Source organism: Nanorana parkeri, unplaced genomic scaffold (genome assembly GCF_000935625.1).
Source record: "Nanorana parkeri isolate BGI_ZX_2015 unplaced genomic scaffold, ASM93562v1 scaffold244, whole genome shotgun sequence".
Taxonomy (NCBI): domain Eukaryota; kingdom Metazoa; phylum Chordata; class Amphibia; order Anura; family Dicroglossidae; genus Nanorana; species Nanorana parkeri.
Window position 1 is genome coordinate 517,151 of NW_017306512.1, and position 22,220 is coordinate 539,370.

General features: G+C 40.8%; 1 protein-coding gene across 2 annotated transcripts in view; it reads right to left on the reverse strand.

Annotated features, from left to right (window-relative positions):
• The window catches only part of LOC108787159 (sodium-coupled monocarboxylate transporter 1-like), a 52,289-nt gene that overhangs the window by 14,167 nt on the left and 15,902 nt on the right, over window positions 1-22,220 (reverse strand). For both annotated transcript variants that reach the window (XM_018556634.1, XM_018556633.1), the window contains exons 7-12: window positions 19,033-19,162; window positions 17,155-17,243; window positions 11,143-11,252; window positions 4,754-4,821; window positions 1,982-2,068; window positions 890-1,101 (exon numbers count right to left, since the gene is read on the reverse strand). In XM_018556634.1, the coding sequence (XP_018412136.1) occupies window positions 890-1,101; window positions 1,982-2,068; window positions 4,754-4,821; window positions 11,143-11,252; window positions 17,155-17,243; window positions 19,033-19,162 (696 nt within the window). The remainder of the gene's footprint in view (window positions 1-889; window positions 1,102-1,981; window positions 2,069-4,753; window positions 4,822-11,142; window positions 11,253-17,154; window positions 17,244-19,032; window positions 19,163-22,220) is intronic.

Below are 22,220 nucleotides of genomic sequence, written 5' to 3' on the forward strand. Positions count from 1 at the left end.
GGGGGGGATTGTGACTTTAATGTCACTTTGATCGAACAAACTGAAGAGAGAAGTTGATTGGTTGCCATGGTCAACTGCTCCAGATTCTCTCTACTCAAGTTGTAAAAAATGTCCCTCATTGTATTTTGGGTACCATCTGTGCTTTAGAAAGTGCAATGCAAAAATGTATATTGTAGGGGAGCTGAAGCTCTTAAGTGGATGTGGATAAGTTGTACAATTCTTCAATCTTGAAGGCAGATCTTTATTGACAAGAGTATCCCAAGAAGTCCCCAGAAACTTTGGAAAGTATTGGAAAAATGAGAGTGCAACGCTGATTCATTCAGTCCAGTATGGGTAGTAGATACAATGTAGAGGTAAAAAGCCAATATGTTTCGGGGACTCACAGATCACCCTTCATCAGGGCTGCTGGCAATGATGCACAACAATATTGGACAGGTAATTATAGGAAATAAAGAAAATGTAATCCTAATTAGCCCTGTCAGAAATTGTAATAGGAAAATCATTGGCCATTGGAAGTCTGGGTGTGCCAGTAGTGTCTATTAAGACCATTCTCTGCACTGATGTCAGCAGGTCAGGCACTTTGAAGTCTTGACAGCAGGGCTCCTAATATATCTTTGCATGTAAACTAAAAGAAGAGTTGTTAGCTAATAAGTAGAAGGTGATTTAAGTGGCAAATGTCATAACTGCTTCTAAGGAGGAATTATACAGTTTTATAATTGATGAATTTGTGTATCAACTAAAGATGTATTGCTTCCATATTTTCTTACACAGAAAGCCATACCAAAAAAATTTTTAACTTAGATTTTGGCCAGTATATGGAATGTTGTATACATGTGTGTTGTATTTAAAAGGATGAAGAAAGATGCATAAATGTACAAAGTTTACTGACCTTGCATTGTCATCGGGTTGTAATAATGTAGACAATATAGTCATTGTTGATGTTGTAGTTGAAGTCCAGTTGGCATCTTCCATGATAAAATCGCATCCTTCGGTTGAAAGTGGAAGTGGTCTACTGTTCTCAGGAAGTGGAGGATAGATATGGGCTCCGATTCCAACCCACAGAGCTACAGAAAACCCAGAAACCAAGCCCACCACTGCACCCTGTGGAACAATATATAAATACGATTATTGTATTTGTTCTGCATAAACATATTGCCTTAACATATTGAAAAATGTTTACATTTTTATTTTAAAATAGTTATACATTTGCTTTTTATCTACATGTTTTGTATATTTTTTATAATCATTTATATAATATCAAAAGTGACACAAACTACTCCTTCTGTATCCTATTATTTTGTATTATAGTCCCACAAATCCATGGTGGTTAATGTAGTCTGTCCACTATAACAGGGCAGCATTAGGCTATTTACTAACTGCTGTTGGCACCTATGACAATAGGGGCCAACAGCAGTTAGTAATAGGGGCGAACAGCTGGGAATGAACTGCCAAGTGCTCGCAAATGTGTTCTTCACTTTGGCTCAGCCGAACATGCTGTGGCGAACAGCATGGAATGAACTGCCAAGTGCTCGCAAATGTGTTCTTCACTTTGGCTCAGCCGAACATGCTGTGGCTGTTCAGCTGAACCAAAGGAACCAAAGCCAGCTGTACTCGGCTGAAGTGAATAGCCGAACGGCGTTCAGCTCCCTTCAATTTGGGTCGGTTATTCGGCAGCTGAGTGAATAACCCCCTTAGTATTGTCCCTGTGCAAGAACCTCAAAGACTCTAGTCTAAAGCCTAGTTTTGCAAGAATTGGCTGTGAATTGCACTCTTCAGGGGCTTGGGTAGAGAAACAAGTGCAGCATGAAGGGTGTATTCAGCTGGCATTTGAGACCTGTTTGAGATGCTTTTTAGTTCCAAGTTCCTTCAGGGGTGTTTCTACCCTCCTTCTAAACCCCCTTATGCACTTCTGACAAGAACATACAGTATGTGTACGTAAGCTCCTAGAGATCTAGTGTAAAAAATTAGAGATCGTACTCACCAAGGGATTGCAGTAAGGGAAGAACATTCCAAGAGAAAAAAGTCCAAGAAGAGGACCTCCAATCATGGCAAATATAGATAAAGCTGCCTAAAAGTGAAAATGTAGATAAAAATTCAGACTTATGACACTAGTCAAAAGCTATTTTTTCTTCACATGAATGGTAATGGATGTGATTTTCAAGTTTTCATTCTAAATTAAAAAATTACCAAAAATTAAATCATTTTTTTTCAGTAAGGTTTAGACTTCCTGTGATCTCATCTTCATGATTCTGTTTAATGTGACAAATAACCTCACAGTATTTTCAGGTGTATGTAAACCCAAGCTCAAAGTTTTTTTTACCTGTAGATACTACCCGTAACAGCACTTGCTGTTGCAAGCTGACAAATTGCTAAGCCACAATTAGCAGCAGTCTTGTCAGCCTGCCATTTGCACTTCTTCATTTGACTACTGACCTACCTATGAGATCTATAAGATAGACAGCCCAATGGGCAACTGAAGGAAGTCCCAAAGCAGGCTGACAATGATGCTGCTGATTGTGAGCCAGTGGCTTAGTATTGCCAGCCTGCAAAAGGATGTGCTGTTACTGGCATGATCTTCAGATAAGGAGCTTTGCATTTTTTTTTTTATTTACAAAAAACTATTTGCTTAAGAAAACTGTATTCAGTGAGACATGATGGCAAACACAGTGAAGAATAGATTTTACGCACACTGTAACTGCAGTCGCCACTAAAACTGTTCCTGTAAAAGACAATCGACAACTGCAAATTTTTTTCTCTGCTTTTACAAATAAAGGTGTACATGCACCAGCCAGTTATTGGATAAGCTTAACAGTTTTAGACCAATGCTGTCCTTGGATGGGCCCATATATGGGTACAGCTGGTCCACGATAGCCCCTTGAGCTATAGTGAAAGGGAACCTTGGCTGCTGGGAGCATCTCATTTTAAAGGGCCGTACAGTCTTCTATGCATTTTAATCTGGTTTAATTGTGGCATGATTTTGTAGTCATTTGTAATGGTGGGCTTGGTGTGCTACTTATAATATCACCTGAAAAGATTCCAGCCTTCACTCCCTGAGTTCAGAGGTAGTCACAGCTTTATTGGCAGTTTTACCTTGCTAGCTCTTGGGTTGATGGTACTGTTTATGTTTTGGTCTGGTAAAGTCAAATGCCTCTTTGGCACTCATGGTAAGTGCAGTTTAGTTAGTTCGGTTATGGCTCAAATGAGCTCACAGTCTATCAGTGACTTGTCAGGTTTTAGTTTGTTGGTGATTAATTGTCAGTGCAACTGTACCAATTGAATAAACCTGTGGCTTTCCCTTAGACCGACTGAATTATGTAGGGCAAAGGCTATCATAATTATTATGTTGAATGCATATGTGTTTTTAGTGTTCAGCCAGCAGTTTTAAATGAGAAGGAATAGATATCTGCTCATTTGGCTACCTCATCCACTTGCCTACGTGGTCATCATACAGTTTAACCAGTTCTATTATTCCCCACATATTCTGGACATTGCAAAAGGGAGCTGAACTGTACATCACATTTCACCTGTATGATCAAACCTTTTAAAGTCATTAAAACTACCTGTAGGCAAAAGATGAAAATCCACAAATAAAAGCATTTGACATACATCCAATTCAAAGTATTGCATGTATGTGAGCCTTGCCTGACTTGCTAATAATTTGTATGAAAACACTGCATGTGTCAAAAAAATAAAGGCAGAATATTGGAAACCAGCAGCAGCGGAAATAGTCATCCTAGCTGCATGCATGTCAACGAGTGTTCACTGAAATGTGTGCAGGTACACCCCTGCAATGATCTACATTTGTAAGGCTAAATATACCACCTTACACCAAATAGGATTAAAAAATAGGTCACATATGACCAGAATTGTTTTTATCATTCTATGCAGTATATGATATTCTCATTACCACTACTATGGGGTCTATTCACAAAGCTGCCGAAGGATCTGGCCGTAGCTTCGGCCGATCCTTCGGCTAGCTTCGGCCCCAGGACCCCTTCGGTTCAGGAGAACCGAGGGGGTGCTGTACGGGCTATTCACAATAGCCCGTACAGCTCCCGATCACAGCCGAGCGGCTCAGTCGAGCCGATCGCATATGCCTCGGCTCGGCTGAGCCGTGCACAGAGCCGCCGGACAATAGGAAACTATTGGGCGGAGCTAGCTGTCACTGCTAGCTCCGCACAATCGTTTTCTATTAACTTTTTTCTACTTTTTTCACTCTTTTTCTGTTCTGCTCGGTGCCTCTGAGGGACCGAGCAGAACAGCCGAGCCAAATGCCACTCGGCGGCATTCTGCTATTCTCTCACTGCTGTTCGGGATCTTTCAGAATAGCCCGAACAGCAGTGTGAAGCCTGCCGGAGGTTCGGCTCAGCTGAGTTGAACTCCTTCTGCACTTCGGGTCAGCCGAACATGCTGAGCATGTTCGGCTGATCCGAAGCCACACGAAGCAAGCCGATGTACGGCTGATTTCAGCCGATGTACGGCTGAAATCAGCCGTACCAGCCTGAAGTGAATAGCCGAACAGTGTTCGGCTCACTTCACTTCTGATCGGTCATTCACTCGGCTGCCCTCGGCAGCTTTGTGAATAGACCCCTATATCCTGTGCCATTAAGGTGTCAGCTACTGTCAGTAAAAGAAAGTTATAAAATAAAAGGCACATCATATTGGTATCTGTAGAATGGTCACACTGTAATGTAAATCATATGTAAATACGTCATATTTTTGTAATAATTATTATTAATGTCAATAATTTTACCTGAATCACACTTCCCATAAATGAAGCAACTACTGACATTGCTATACACAGTAATCCATAAAATGCGCCTGTAGAAAACAGTGGAAAAGAGATAATCAACACTGATTTGTAAACTCAAGGTTTTTTTTTCCATACAAGTATCTTTGTCAAAGCAAGATTGTAGAAAGAATATTAGATTTCCCAGAAGCACATTCTATTTATACGTTACAAAGTTACATTCATATTTATAATTCTTCTTACTCAGATGTACAGTAGAAGCAGTGGGGCTTGTTAATGAAAGCCAGACAATTCTCCAGTTGACTTCAATCCACCTGGAGAATTACATTCATCTGATTTCTCAGCAATGAGTCATCAGAAAATAGTAGCAATGAAATACATTTCTATGTGACAAAACAGCACAATACTTCTCTGGAAGAATGGTAGTCATGGGTCTATTATGGTTGGATGCTGATGGGTTTAGTTGCTCTTCTTTCTCTTAAGGATTCCAGTGATCAGAGTTCCTGGAATTTTACTGTGTCCATGTTCCATATTAGGTCAAATTAATTAAAAACACCATTATTGGCTATATTAGATAAGAAGACATTGAGATTTCTTTGTTAGTGCTCTTAGACATAAGGAGGCGGAGAATGATTCAGTACAACATCACTTAATCTCAATGTAATCTCAGTGATTTTGACCATGGCATGAATGCTGGTGCCAGACAATCTTGTTTTAGTATTTTTGTTGATCTCCTGGGAATTTTCTAAGTTTACTCAGAATGGCCCAAAAAATAGCCAGAGAGTAGCAGTTCAGCAAATGGAAATGCCTTGCTCATGAAAGAAGTTAGAGGAGAATGGCCAGACTGGTTTGTGCTGATAGAAAGGCTACATAACTGATAACCATTTTAAAAAAACATGATGAGCAGAAAAGCATTTCAGAATGCACCACACATTAAACTTTGAGGCAGAGGGGTTACAACAGCAGCAGACCAGATCAGGTTTTCCACCAGTCAGTCAAAAACAGAAATCTGAGGCTGCAGCGGTCACATGCTGACCAAAACTGGATAGTTGCAAAGAAGAAGCAAATGTTACCTCAAACAGGTTTAATGAACAATACAATGAGGTTGATGTACTAAAGCCTGTTTACCTTGCAAGGGAATTTGCACTTTGTAGGGGAATCGTCCCTTAGCTTGGTGAATGTGGTGAACTTTCAATTTGCCCAATATATACCCAATCATGTGCAAGGAAAATGTAGAAAAAAACAGTATTTTTGCTTGCACATGATTGGGTTTGCAAAGTGCAAAATTCCCTTGCAAAGTGAACAGCGTATAAGTTCAGTTTTTGTTAGTGGTCTTCCTAGTCACTGGACCTAAATCCAATAGAACATCTTTGAGAGGAGAGCAGGAGCTTCACATGAATGTGTAGCTGACAAACTGCAGAAATTGCATGATGCAATCTTGTCAACATAGACGTATTGTCCATGGAATATAGAATCCATGTCACTGAGAGTTAAAGAGGCAATCTAGGCCAAATAAATTTTTACTTAAGGTGAAGTGCTCATTTATGTCTAGGGTAACAAATAACAAAGATATACTCACCTGAACCTTGGTCCCTCCTAGCTGCTGGACAGGTCCCTTCTGCCTCTTTTCTCCTTCGCTCTGTCACTTCCTCACGGGTTCTTGGACCGCCAAAGCAAAGGGGAAGAAGAGGGGCTGCAGGGACTGGTCTTTGTTATTTGTGACCCTAGATTAAAATTAGCACTTAACCCGTGCAGTGCGGGGGTAGCCTCACTGCAAGGGTTAACATTTCGTCTGCCCGGAGTTCTGCTTTAACGCTGTTTTAAAGAGCAAAGGGAAACTTTATCCAGTATTATTATAATGCTTCTGATAAATTGTGTAATCAGTGTATGTGCCCCAGTGTCAGAAAACACAGGCCATCAATAGTAATTTTGCTGTGTGTCATGTCAATCAATTACAAATTTGAATTCTGAAATGAATTGACTGACTGAGTTCATAAACAAGAACAATTGCCTTATGGGTATGTAGAAAATATTATACCAGGATTGTTTAATAAGGCAGTGCAAGGCAATTAATTCAATTTCCCTTTTCATTAGTTGGGATCAGTCACAACAAGAAACATGTTTGCAGACCGATTACCCGATAAACTGGAATGTGCACTTTCTTCATTGCTCCTTTTCTTTTTAAATACAAATAAATGATTATGAATTTAACAGATGTGCAGAAAAATAAGATGTAGGTCTAGTTATTTAGAAGTGTTTGTAATCCTTGTACTGTTATTTAAAGAAACACAGGGGTTGATTTACTAAAGGCAAAAAGGCTGTTCACTTTGCAAAGGAATTTATACTTCGCAAGGAAATCTTCCCTTAGCTTAGTGAATGAGGTGAAGCTCTGCTGACTTCCATCATCCAATCATGTGTAAGCAACAATACTGTTTTTTGTTTTTTTTCATGGCCATGATTGGGTATTCTAAAGCTGGCCATACACCTCAGATTTTCTAGGGTCAGATGGGAAAAGTGCAACAGATTCCTCCATCTATGCTCAACTGTGTGGATGGAGAAATCACCCACTGGTCCAAGCTTTAGTATCTTGCTAGTCGGCCCCCGCTGGCTCTAAAAATACCTGAGATGCTTGCATCCAATCAGATTGTTCAGGTTTTTTGAGATACAGCGGGGCCGATTAGAAAGATACTGAAGCTTGGCCCAGCGGGAGATTCCGCCATCCACACAGTTTAGCGTAGATGGAGGAATCTGTTGCACTTTTTCTATCTGACGATAGAAAATCTGCAGATAATCTATAGGTGTATGGTCAGCTTAAGTATACTAAGCTAAGGGAAACTTCCCCTGCAAAGTGCAAATTCCCTTGCAAGGAAAACAGCATGTTTTCCTTTAATAAACCAACCCCACAGTGCAGGGGCGTCCCGAGGCGGGGTGACCCCCGGAGCGGTAACCGAGTGTCACCCCGCCGAGACTTCACCGTGCGCGTGCACGATGACATCATCGCGCGGCAGTCTCCTGATACCTGCCGGCGGCCATCTTGGTGATGGACGCCGACAGAGAGGAGGGGACAGTCACCCGGCGGGATAACGTATGCCGCCGGGTCCCCTCTTTTCTCCTGATACCGTCGGGCGTTCGGTCCATGACCGAGAACCCGACTTTTCAGAGGGGGGTGACACCAAAATGACTGTAAGTCATTTTGGTGTCACCCCCTCCAATGGTGTCACCATGGTGCGGGCCGCACCCCCTTTGTGACGCCACTGCCACAGTGTGCAGAGGAAGTGTACATATGCTTCCAAAACTGTCTTATAGACCAGCCTTTCTCAACCATGATGCTGTGCCACACTGGTTTGCCTCCTCGGGGATGCCTTAAAATTGTGTGGTAGTGGGACTGTGATGTGAAGGGGGAATAAAGAATGAGGTGAAGGTAACTCTTGATGTAAAATGGGAAATCTGATGTGAAAAGGGGGACTCTGTTATGAAAGCGGGGCTTCTGATGTGAAAGTGAGGCTATTGACATAAAGAGTGCTACTGATGCAAAGGGTGACTCTGATGTTAAGTGGGGAAATCTTGATTTAAAGCTAGCACTTTGATGTAAAGGGGAAGCCCACTTTTTTATGTGTTTTTGCATGGGCTTCCCCTTAAAATCTTTGACATTTTAGACTGGGGTGCCTCAGGATTTTGCATACTTTTAAAGGGTGCCATGACTAAAAAAAAAAGTTTAGAAATGCTGTTATAGACAAGATACCTGGCTAACCATATGTTGCTATTTTTCTCCTTGTCTTGCTTTATAAAAATATTTCTAGATCAATTTTTTAGTGAACAATGACCACATATATATAGTGGTTCAGGCATCGGCATATGTCATTAAAGGAAAGCTGTTATGAGAGAATATGGGCTGCCATTCTCTTTCTGACAATTCTAGTTGCCTTGCTGTCAGCTGATCCAATGCCTACAATACTTTCTGAGGCACTGAATCTGGACAAGTATGCAGATCAGGAAATCTGACTTATATCTGTGTACTTGATACAGGTCAGTGACTCAGAAACTACTGAACAGAAAGACAGTCAGTTAGTATTTTGAAAATGAGCTCATCAGTGGCAGTCCATTCAATGCAAAGTACAAACAACCTCCCTCCCATTGTTACTTACCCAACCCAACCACTCAGTTACTCCATCTGAGTCCTTGGTAAATAATATTGAATGCTTTCGGGTGGCCAATTGCCAGGGCTGCATAGTGTGAAATGCTAAGAGCGGTCTAGATAGACCAACCATATTTCTCACATCAGGGCCTGGTGGATACAAATTAGTATGTTCTCTCAAATTATCCACTTTATTAATAAAGCTTATAATCCTAAACTGCACATATGTTAAAAAAACACAGAAAGACCTTACATACAAATAATCAGAGCTGTAGGCTCAACATCAGCTCAATGCTGCAATCCTATTTCATTTGGATACTGTACAGGACAATATAAATCCAATTCAAAATATATTCCTAAAATGTGAGAAAAATGTTATAAAATGTGAAATTATCACAAAGTAATGAAACAATGTGTCACCCACAACACCTGTGTTGCACAAAGTGTTTTTTTTCTCTCTCTCACTGAGTATAAGAGAAGGTGGAATATGGAGAAATAGTATTAGTAATAGTATTAGTTTTGGAAAGAGAAGCTAAAATTGAAAGAATATACCCCAATTGATTGTCGGATCAAAAAAACGAAGGAGAGGATTTGGTTCTATATATATATATATATATATATATTTATATAAGCCATAAGCTGGGAGGAAGACTGCAGCTGCTATTGGCCGGCTCGCAGTTTTTGCAGCATGGGACCTGAAGGGAGGCTTCAGCTGTGAACATACAGGATACATCTCTTTATCCCCCCCCCCCTACCAGCACCACCACCAGGAAAAGGAGAGGAAGAGGAAAAGGGCAGGAGAGGAAGAAGGCACCTAAATCAGATCAGCTATGTGCACTGTAAGTCCCTGTTCTTTCTGCCTTACTCTGCTGACCTCTGTGCGTTACATTACTGACCTCTGTACTGCTGACCTCTGCACTCTGCGTTACATTAGTGACCTGTACTGTGCATTACATTACTGACCTCTGTACTGCTGACCTCTGCGTTACATTAGTGACCTGTACTGTGCGTTACATTACTGACCTCTGTACTGCTGACCTCTGCACTGTGCGTTACATTAGTGACCTGTACTGTGCGTTACTGACCTCTGTACTGCTGACCTCTGCACTGTGCGTTACTTTAGTGACCTCTGTACTGTGCGTTACATTACTGACCTCTCAACTGTGCATTACCTTACTGACCTCTGCACTGTGCGTCACATTACTGACCTTTGTACTGCACTGTGCGTTACAATACTGACCTCTGTACTGTGCGTTAAATTACTGTCCTCTTTACTGTGCGTTACATTACTGACCTCTGTACTGCCCGTTACATTACTGACCTCTGTACTATGCGTTACATTACTGAGCTCTGTACTGTGCGTTATATTACTGACCTCTGCGCTGTGCGTTACATTACTGACCTCTGTATTGTGCGTTACATTACTGACCTCTGTACTCGGCATTACACCACTGACCTCTGCACTCTGTGTTGTTACTGATCTCTGTACTTTGCGTCACACTGCTGAGCTGTCGGACTTACGGCCGGGGCAGGGTAGGGGTTAGGTGGGGCAACATGCGGAGTAACTCTTAAGGCCTGGCTAGTAGCTCAGGCCCTGAAATTCTGAGCCCTGGTGTAGACCATTAGACCAAGAGTTTTTTCTGAAGTATCATTAGCACAGGCTTTGTGTAACACAGGTTTCATCACTGTGTGATAATTTCACAATTTATAAAAATGCTGTCAATCAGCATAGGGGGACCTGATAGAGAACTTTCTTCTTCAGGCCCCTCCTCCGCTGAGCCCTGATTGGGCAAAGTCTTGCACCTGACCTGTGGTCAGGTGCAAGACTTTAACAAATCAGAGCTTCAGTGGGCATTTTGTATTATGGAATGTACGCGGTCGAACAGACCGCGAACATCCCATAAAGTTCGGCACTCGGCGAGCGCTCGAACTGCCGATGTTTGATTCGAACTCATGTTCGAATCGAACACTCGGCCCATCCTTAATCAGGAGTTCTGGCTTCCCTATATTCTAATTTTCTGCATGTTGGTTCCAGGTCACTGACTGTAAAGGTACTTAAACCAAAGACTGCCAGGAGTGCTTTCTATTTCCTGAACCCATCTACCAGCTGACAAGAGAGCACTCTGACTATGTGCACATTTACAGATGTAACGAATACTAACTGTCAGCTGAGGCCATGCTTCTGCAAAGATTTCAACATTTTATTCCAGTTCTATGCTGCAAAGAAATATGTAAAGAAGTTTGTTTTAAGACTCACTCATTCCTTTTGAGAGCCATGCCAGCTTTTTCTCAGATAGGTTTGTGTATGGTTTTATGAGGTCCTCCATTGTAACAGCTGCCAGGGCATTGATGCTGGATGAGACTGTGCTAATGAAAGAAACATAGTATAAATCAGTTATCTCAGATGTTAATTTATGTAATCCCTTAGGTAATAGTGGTTAGTCACATTCAACGGGACTTGTTCTGGTATGTGGAAGATGTCTCTCCACTCAACCAAGGGGTTTCCTCGTCTTGCTTCCTCATTTGAGTAAAGGTCTTCAACATTACAGAACAAGTCCTGTTAAATTTGCCTAACATCTACTGGGTATACTATTGGGTAAACCATGGCGTGGAGAAATGAAAACAGTCACAGATATTATACATGCATACACATAAGCCTTTATATAAGTCAGTATTTCCCAAGTGGCCACATTTATTCTACATTTAAAACTGTGCTTGTGTCATTTTCCTGTTACACAGTTGTAAAAATATGACACAATGCATAGCCACTGTTAATATTTATATTACTGTGAGTTGGGAATTCATTTTCCTTAAGCCATGTGTTATGGCAGTTGTATAGCTGGTCATTATACTGCCTCTTGTGGGCATTTTGGTTATTGCACCATGTTTTTCTGCATTCCCTCCCCTTGTGTGTAATGTACCGCCCTTCTTCTCCAATAGTCGTTTAGTGTCATGGCTACCTATAGCAGGACTACAAGTACATGCTAGCTTGGAAACATTATCATCCTTGTCCTTCAATTACCATCTGTTCATTTATATGCTGTATCCTGTTGTCTGCTGTAACCTGCTGCAGGCAATAAAGCATTTTGAGCATTTTGTGGATGTATTCGGTGAGTTCAGCTATCTGATAAGGATTATCAGCAGTGTTTATATCTCCTTATACAGGCCAGGCATAGAGGTCTCAGCAAGGGAGAAATCACTATTACAACAATCGGAGTCAGAATAGCCATGCTATATGTACTTTCCATATGTTGCAGTGCATTAAAAGTGTGTTACAGTGCATTTTAAATTATACTAAGATAAGGCAGATGAAAAGGTTTACAGCACACCCTCACCTTCTGGCTGAAGATCTGTTCCCCAATATCACTTATATTTTATCCTACGGAATTCTACAAAATAAGAGTGACTTAGTAGTCTGTCGGCTTTACAACAGAAGCGATCCTGGCGACTTACCTGTCGCCAGATCAACTGCATGGATATTTATAAATATAGATACACCTCACCACAGTGTACATTTTAATGAAATCAGGCCAAGTTTTAATTTGTAAACCAAGGGTTTGTGTGCTAATCCATTATATTTTTGGCAATCAGCTCATATAACCCCATACCTCCCAACTGTCCCTCTGGGAACCAAATCATAGCTTCCCTTTTCTCTTCAGTTGTCCCCCTTCTTGGTCTGGTGTACAGATATTTATGAAAAGCTTCTAGCTAACTGCTAAAAAGTGTTATTTTGCACTAAAACCTTTACTTATCTCGTAGTTATCTTGTTTGCTATTTTGAAAAGGAATAATAAAGGAAAAGCAATGGTGAAAAACAACAAAACTGGGGACGTGGCAGGGATGTATCCATTGCCTAAATGTATTGTGCTGGAAGGTGTAATTTCTCATTTCAGAAAGTTGGGAGGTATATAACCCAGAGGGGCAGAGCCTGCTGACATGTTCCAATCTCCCGTTCTCAAACCACTTTAGCATCTTCTCTGCTTGGGGCTATGGCTTACCTCTCCTGTCCATGGCTATAGCAAGAGGCAGATGCTGAAAGGGACGATTTTCTCCGGTGCATGCTGTTTTGGCTTTACTGCTTCCAGGGCGGCCGTGTTTTGTAAGTGCATTTGGCATTAATTATATTAAAGTTGAATTGAATTTACTACACTATGGGCCTCTTTTGTCTTCTTTTCTTTGTTTTTATCTGTTAACAAAACGATAGTACCTGTCTCATCTGCCATTACAAAAGCAATGAACTCTACTTTTGTGAAGCAATCACCTGAGAATTTATGTCATGACTACTGTATTCACAAGTGAAATTGTGAATTTCCTCCCAGGCAAATAATTAATAGCACCTGTGCTGAGAACAAAAAAACAGACACAGAGAAGACTTTGTTCATAGTTATTCAGTGAGTTAGACATTTCCTGGTTTACATAGTGCAAAGAGCAATGACTTGCAGCACTATTCCACTGCACATGGGTGTACGTCATATCACAGTCACACTTACGGGTCTGTCATAAATATATATAAATGGTGTCGCACTTACCACCCTAAAAAATCTTCAAAAAATTGTTACAAAAGTGAAATCAATAGTGAAAATGATTGCTAAGCAAATAAGGTGATTAAAATAATCAGTTGTACAAAATTACATCCTCAAAAAATCCAATGAATCACTCTAGATGTGCTTATACTTCTGTTTCCACCCACAAATTACCACTAATCTGTGTAGTTGTGAACAAATACCCTATATTATAGTGTCCATTGTGTATAGTCCACTTAAGCCAATGTAGTTTAAGTTATTGAAACACTTGCTTTAGATTCTATTAAAAAAAAACACTGCTGTGTTCAAAAACCAGTCTCTTCCACCCGTGCGCACATCGGCACCAATGACAAAATAGGAGGAAATTGGAGTGTCCTTAAACAGGAGTTCAGAGACCTAGGTGCTAGGATGAAGGAAAGGACCTCCACGGTAGTTTTCTCAGAGATACTGCCGGACGTGTCACTTCCACCGTTTAATACACACTCCTCGCCTCTCACTTTGATATTAGACCCAAATCTAGGTCTCATGCGCCGTTCCTTTTAAAGAAAATGTGCAAGGGAAACCCCTCCGGTTCACTCTGCAGCATCCACAATCCCTGTTCCCGCTGAGCTTTACACTTCACAAGCGCATCCGTATCTCTGTCCCCTCATGGCACCACCCTACGTACATTGCATTTTACGAGAAAAGGGGCGGAGAGCAGCGAGTGAACTGCCGGAGCTTTGGCTCAGCTGATCCCGGTGTTGGATCAGCTAAGTCCAACGTGTCCTTTACTTCAGCTCAGCTGAACATGCTGAACATGTTCGGCTCAACCAAAGGGAGCCAAAGCCAGTTGGCTGAAGTGAATAGCCGAACGGTGTTCGGCTCACTTCACTTCGGCTCGGTTATTCACTTGGCTGCCTTTGGCAGCTTAGTGGATAACTCCCATCGAGTAACATTTTACTTCTGGGTGTTGCAGAAGGTGACATAGGGGCGCGGGATCCTTTTAGAGATTATTTACAGGTCTGTAATAACTAGTCAGAAATCAGCTTTCATTGAACTGCCAAGCTGATCTCTTTCTGGCTGCTACGGTATGAATTACTGTACACAACTGGTTTATGCCATGTTATTCAAGCAGTATAAGAGCCCATTCACACCAGGGCATTTGCGGATCATTGCGGTTACCGCGCTCATGTCAAAAGGGAGGTTTTGGTAGTTTTTTATTGCGTTTCAGCGCGGTTCCATTGAAAGCTGTATGGAAACTACACTGATCAGCGTGACAAAAATAGTGCAGGGAGCAGTTCGGGTGGGGGTGGTTTGGATTGCGCTGAGCCGCGCAGTTGCATGAACGGTCCCCACAGCAATGTATGGAATCATTGATGTCGACGGATCCGCATGGCCAAACCTCCACGGCTGAACTGCCCTGGTGGGAACGGGGCCTTATGCTTGTTCCAAAAATTCCTAAATAATTCTATATTTTCTTAAAACCCCTTTATGTAAGAACATATTGCACTACACTCAATATAGCATGTAAGAGTATACACTTTTATGCAACAATGGCAATTTTGTAAAAAATGGTTGTAGTTGCATATGAAGAATAGCAATATACCAAACCGAAATGCTTAAAATATAGCTTTTAAATGTAATAACTACAGTACAGAAAATAATAGTATAAATCAAGTTTTTTTTCATTTGTTTAAAAGTATTCCATCATTAAAACTGTCATTGAATGTAAAACTAATTTACACCCAAGAGTTACAGTATTTTGCGGTCCATAAGACGCACCGGACCATAGGACGCAGGGAGGTCCGGCGCTCCTTATGGAGCAGTCGACAGACTGTAGCTTCTGACACAGCTTCTATGACAGAAGCTGTGACAGAAGCTGCAGTTAGTGACCGCTGAGACAGGTGGCGCTGTGATTACAGCGCCACGGTCTCAGTGATCACACAGAGCAGACGAAGAAAGTCCGTTCTTCGTCTGCTCTATGGTGATCTCCATCGTCGCCGCTGCTCGGCTTTAATACGAGTGATCTCATTAGATCACTCGTATTAAACGAGCAGTGGCTCCTACTACTCGCCCAGCGCCCGAAACTGCATGTCTCGGGCGTCAGGATTCGCTCCATACGACGCAGGCACATTTTCCCCCTCCTTTTGGGGGGAAAAAGTGCGTCTTATGGAGCGAAAAATACGGTACTTCACATAATAAAATGTATTTATTTTAAACCTGTTTAAATAATATGGGTATTTTATTGTAATCATAATATATTGCAGGTACCACATTATTCCCTTGACTAAAATAAACTAAACTATGGGCACATAAAAAAATTAATTCCATAATGCATTATCAAGTGTATTTTTTCTAAATGCAAGCAGTGTAAGTACCTGAATTTGACTTGTATTAGCCTCTTGCAGTCCCTGTACAGCAGACCTCAGGCAAAGAGGAAGGGGCAGCACAAGGGGCCATCTATCTGTGCTGAAATTCTCATGCACTAAAAAGGAACACACTGATAGCAGAAAAGAGCATCAGAGAGATAACCTCACCATGCTACTGCTTCTGCTTTCACTGTTCAGTCACAAGCTGGGGGATGGACAAGACCTGCAAGTTGTACTTGCCTGCAGCAAAGAACAACCTAGTCATCAGCCCTGCTAGACACAGCTGTATAGCTCTCAGGATTGGATGGACAAAAGTACAAATCTGCGACCATGTAAAACAGCTCCCTTATAAACTGTATATTACATCTGTGTCTGTATTAAGCAATGTGCCTAGACGTCAGCTCTACAGTTCTTGGTCTGCAGTACTTCTGTAGTATGCAGTTGTGTGTAGGGGCGGACCTACCAGGCCAGCACCCTGAAAGCCGAAGGGCAGCACAGAGTATGTACCAAATTCATATACTATTATTCTGCATTGTGGTATAATGTTTAAAATAGAAAAGAAATTGAGGACACCAAATCCTCAATTTCTTTTTCAGCAGCCTCTGCACTCAGTGAATAGGAAGCACTCAGTACAGAGGCTTCCCATTCATTCAGACACTGATAGTAAAATATTTACTATCAATAGTTTCTGAATGGGGAGGAGCCTCTGTACTGAGTGCTTCTCCCCATTGAGGAAATCTTGAATGAACAGACTGTGATGTAAATCACAGCCTGTTCAACGGTGAGGAGGAGAGAAGCCATCCCGAGGAGGTCCAGGAGTCCCTACAGGAGTTGAGTGCCTGACTCAATGGCTTCATTTCCACTCGCCCCCATGCAATTTTCACTTGCAAATTTCGAGGGGGCGAGAGGAAATTTTGAGCCCTGCTTTAAGACATGTACACTGTTGCCTTCTATGCACACAGACATAGAATTAAACTAATCAGGCTGTAATCAGATCTGATTAACTATTATGGAATACTGCACTGTGCACATAATTATTGTCCTTTCTTCTGAAATAGTATGATCAGGCCATTCCATCAAAATAAGTTTACCTTCATGGTAAATGTTGGAATGCGAACCCACCTACCAGTCTCTCATCTTTGTTATTTTCTAAGCTCTTCCTACAAAATTTTTAGTAAAGTTATATTGTGGAGAATGTAAGAGAGGGAGCATACCAAGTTGGTGGATGCAAGCAAGACACCAAGGAGGCCAGTAACAGAATCTGGAACTATGGCAGAGAGGGTAACCAGATTTCACCTATACAGTAGTGTCACATTTGGGTGCACAGGCCTCATAAACAAGTATAGCCAAGTAAACATGTCTCTTTTAGAAATAATATTTGAGAATATTGACTACTCACCTTAAAGTGCCACTATAAGCACATGCTATAAACAGGCCAGGCACTCCTGGGTAGTTCTGGAGAATTTGTAGCACTAAGTATGGCATGATCTGAAACAACAAAGACAAGTTAAAGTAGTACATATAATAAAAATGCAAAATCATGTATCCATTTCCATTGTTTGTAAACTTACTCTTTGAAGAATTTCACAGGACTGATTTTCTTTAATGTTGTGACATGTATTTACTGTGGCCCGTAAATATGCCCTGTGTGCTGCCAGAAATTTTACAGAATCTGCCATCTGAACTACATGGTGCTGAACAGAAATTTCAGGAAGCACAGTCAGTGCAGGAAATGACCCAAATGTAATATCATCACTGCTGGCAACCAGCAATTTAATATACAATACGTAGTCAATATGTAGTACTTATAAATTTATCTAAATTGCCAGTTAAATGCCAGAAAACCAGGAAGGTGTTGAAAGAAATGGCCAACAGATAGGCAGCACTCACAATATGAAAGGAGAATTTCCAAATAAGCTTAAAATGAATTGTCAAAAATAACTGCAGCACACTGCTGGAGCTGTCACAACACACTAGCCCACCTGCTAGATGTTCAGTTTAAGCGCACAGGCTAGTGTGAATGAGCCTTTATTGTTTTAATTGGTATACAATAATACAAAGAAGACTAGACATCTTCCATGCCAATTTAAAAAAAAAATCATTTCATATTATAAGATATCGTAGTCATATCAGCAGCATAAAGTTATATTGGCTTTATCTGATGCTCTTAATTTACAAGGAAATAGTATAGCAAACTGGGAATATTACCTGTGTGAGTCACACATACATTCTTCCCAGAAAATAGCAGCAACATTTGTTTTGGATGTATAATGCTAAATGGATGCCAATCACTGAGCAACACCCATTTTTTTTAAACCTGCAGGTGAGGAAAATTATCAAATGTGATCACATGGGCAAAACCCCAATCATAAGACACATAAGAACAACTCCAATCATAAGAAGTACTCTGGGCAGTAGAAAACGTAACCTTTGCAGTGGGGCTAACCCCGCACTGGAAGGGTTAAAGTGGACCTTTACCCCTTTCACTAAAAATCACATCAGACTTCAGCTCTGCATGCTGATATGAAATCATCTTATATTTATTAGTTAAACAAACATATTTTTATTTTTATTACAATTTCTTTTTTTCTACTTTCTGGTCCTCTTGGGCACAAATGATGTAATGTGCCCAAGCGTTGCATCCTGGAAGGTAACATCAAATAGCATTGCTGAGAAATCTTATCTGTTATCTCATGAGATCTCAGAGAAAGGAATTTCCCTTCCCTGAGATGATGTGCATGGTCACATGTCCTAATCACATGTGCCAGAGTTCCAGGAAGTAAAGGGAGATATAATAATCTGCCCTTAGTAAACAAAATAGCCACTGTGAGAAGAATGGGGAGGAAAAAAAAAAAGGTATACAAAAATAAAAAGTCTGCAATTATCTAGTATCTAGAAGTATATAGATATATATATTTCTATAGATATATAGTATACTGTATGTTGTCATTTTGAAGATATAGGTAAAGTTCCTTTTTAAGTGCTCATTTTCATCTAAGGTCTAAAATAAAAAGAAATACCCCGCCAACCTCAGACCCACGTGGCTGCAAGATGAGTCCCTGCAGCCACTCTCACCCTCCTGGCGATGGAAGAGAGAGAGGCTGAAGGGACGGGTCTAAGAGCCAGTTGGGACCGAGGTTCAGGTGAGTATTTCTTTTTATTTTAGACCCTAAATAAAAACAAGCACTTAAACCCTTGCGAGTATAGCGGAGGCATCTCTGGGGAAATTTTTTCTTAACCCTTGCAGTGGGGTAGCAGGGATTTTTTTGTTAAATACCTGATCAGGAGCAGACACACGCTTTGAAGTCCATGGATCACAATCTTTATACACGGAGTATAAAATGAGGCCTGAAAGCACTGCACAGGCCAAGATTGCCCATAGTCCTAACAGGTTAAAGTACAGAGACCTATAAAATATAAACATCATTTTAAAAAATAACATGTTTAAATGTTTTCAAAACAACAAATCAAAATGCGGTTAATAGTTGACAGTATTTGTTGCAAGATTTCTAGTTTCTACATATAGTTCTGTAAATGGGTCACAAGAAGAGATGTCAGGGACAGAGGGCACCAAAACGGTCAAATCTACGATGTTAGTACAGATTACGGAACACACATAAAGGTAATAACAAAAAACTCTGTTCTAGACTTTCAAGAAGTGAGAGACCTACTTATGGTCTTATCAGACTAAAATAGAAGTCACTGAAATAGGAAATCTCACAGGGGGTCTGGTCTGGGAGCTCCAGAACTCTAAAGTTCATACAGTTCTACCTGTCCCTTTAATAGAGATTTACAGGCGTGAAGAGCTTGGAGAAGGCAGGAGAAGTGAACAATCTAGGACAACATAGATGAACCAGAAAGTGAGCTGAATTGGAGATTTATTTCCAAATCAGCTATTTTGGCCTTGATTGTTCACTTCTTCTGCCTTCACCAAACTCTTCACTCTTTTGTGAATAACACTGCTAGTGTGCAAGGAGGAAAGCACCAAAAGTATAACTTATGAAGTCCAGATTACATTTTTGCTTTATTCAGACTCATATTATAAAAAGCTAATGCATTTCAGGAGTTCAAGGGGTGCCCCTTCATCAGGGCTTGGTACTGATGAACAAAGTATGTACTGGACCGTTAATATTGGAAGGATTCTGAGGGGTAATTAGTCTAATAATCACTCCAGATACCTATTAGGTTCCCTTAACCGGTCTAACAACATGAGTTTACACTTTCTAGATTAACAAAAAATACATAATTATTTTAAATGTTTTTCCTGTTCTAAGGGACTGCATATGTTGATTGTTGGAGAAACTTTCAGTGGAATCGCCATAAGAACACTTTGTTTATGTCCTGGTCTATAAAATGAGTTATCTTTAGATAGCTGACTATTCAATTTGCCATTATTAATTTAAAATGATTGTGAAATATTACTACACCATATACATATACACTGTCAGGGTTATTCACAAAAGGGTGAAGAGTTTGGAGAAGGCAGGAGACGTGAACAATCTAGGCCAAAATAGCTGATTTGGAAAAATTATCCAATTCAGCTCACTTTCCAGTTCAGCGGTGTTGTCCTAGATTGTTCACTTCTCCTGCTTCTCCAAACTTTTCACCCTTTTGTGAATAATTTCCCTTTATATTACCAAAAGTATTGGGACACCCCTTCAAATCATTACATTCAGGTGTTCCGTGAAATTCCTTGCTACTAAATATTCCGCGGTCAACTGTTAGTGGTATTATAACAAAGTGCAAGCAACTGGGAACAACAGCCACTCAGCCACGAAGTGGTAGGCCATGTAAAATGACAGAGTGGGGTCAGCGCATTCTGAAGTGCACAGTGCACAGAAGTCGCCAACTGTCTGCAGGGTCAATAACTGCAGACCTCCAAACTTCGTGTGGCCTTCAGATTGGCACAGCAACAGTGTGTAGAGCTTCATGGAATGGTTTTCCATGGCCGAGCAGCTGCATCCAAGCCTTACATCACCAAGTGCAATACAAAGCGTTGGATGCAGTGGTGTAAAGCACACTGCCACTGGACTCTAGAGAAGTAGAGAGGTGTTCTCTGGAGTGACGAATCACGCTTCTCTGTCTGGCAATCCGATGGAATTGTCTGGGTTTGGGGGGTGCCAGGAGAACGGTACTTGCCTGACTCCATTGTGCCAAGTGTAAAGTTTGGTGAAGGGGGGATTATGGTGTGGGGTTGTTTTTCAGGGCCTGGGCTTGGCCCCTTCGTTCCAGTGAAGGGAACTCTTAAGGCATCAGCATACCAAGACATTTTGGACAATTTCATGCTCCCAACTTTGTGGGAATAGTTTGGGGATGGCCCCTTCCTGTTTCAACATGACTCCGCACCAGTGCACAAAGCAAGGTCCATAACGACATGGATGAGCGAGTTTGGGGTGGAGGAACTTGACTGGCCTGCTCAGAGTCCTGACCTCAAAGTGATAGAACACTTTTGGGATGAATTAGAGCAGAACCAGGCCTTCTCGTGAAACATCACTACCTGACCTCACAAATGCAGTTCTGGAAGAATGGTCAAAAATTCACATAGACACACTCCTAAACCTTGTGGACAGCCTTCCCAGAAGAATTGAAGCATTTGTAGTGGCAAAGAGTGGGCCTACTTAATATTGAACCCAATGGACGAAGGCTTGGATGCCATTAAGGTTCATGTGCGTGTAAAGGCAGGCGTCCCAATACTTTTGGTAATATAGTGTATATCGATAGAACATTTTAAAAGCATTTTGCAGGGAAGGATTTTTTTTCCATAATATATTTCTATACCTATGGAAGCCTTGATTGTATTATCATGCATTTATTGACTTTTTATGATATAGGAATTACCAATAGAAATCCTTGTTATATATGAATGGATTGCACATAATTAGTGCCAGTTAAAGTTATAGGTCTATTATCATACAATCTGAAATCCTTGCTTATTTTCATACTAAAATTGTTACTGCTGTTTACGAAACACAAGGGTTTGCATGCTTTTCAGCATAATCTGTTAATATTTCAAAAGTGTATTTAATAAAGACATAAAAGAATGGGATTGTGAGTTATTTTATTTTTAATTTTCACAACTAGATTACATTGTTTTATTACTAGATAACCTTTATCTTCTGGTCTGGGTAAATGCACCTTTTCCCTCTTTGATAAGTACAAACGTCTACTTGAACAAATGTTGACAAAGTTATAAGTACGATAAGTCAACATTTGCTCAAAGAAACAGTAGTAGCTGAGTACTAACTAAATACAACTCAGGCCCTTAAGTCACCTTAGTATAACAATAAGTTAAAGTGATACTAAACTCAGGAGTTAAATCCTAAAAATACATTTAAGTATCTCAACTATTAACAAAAATGTATCTTATTTGTGTATCATTCGACTGTAGTTCCTCAAATCATCTCTGAATTGCTGCTGACGCTGTCCTTCCTTCTGGAGGGTGGTTACTTTTGTTCCCCATGGTTC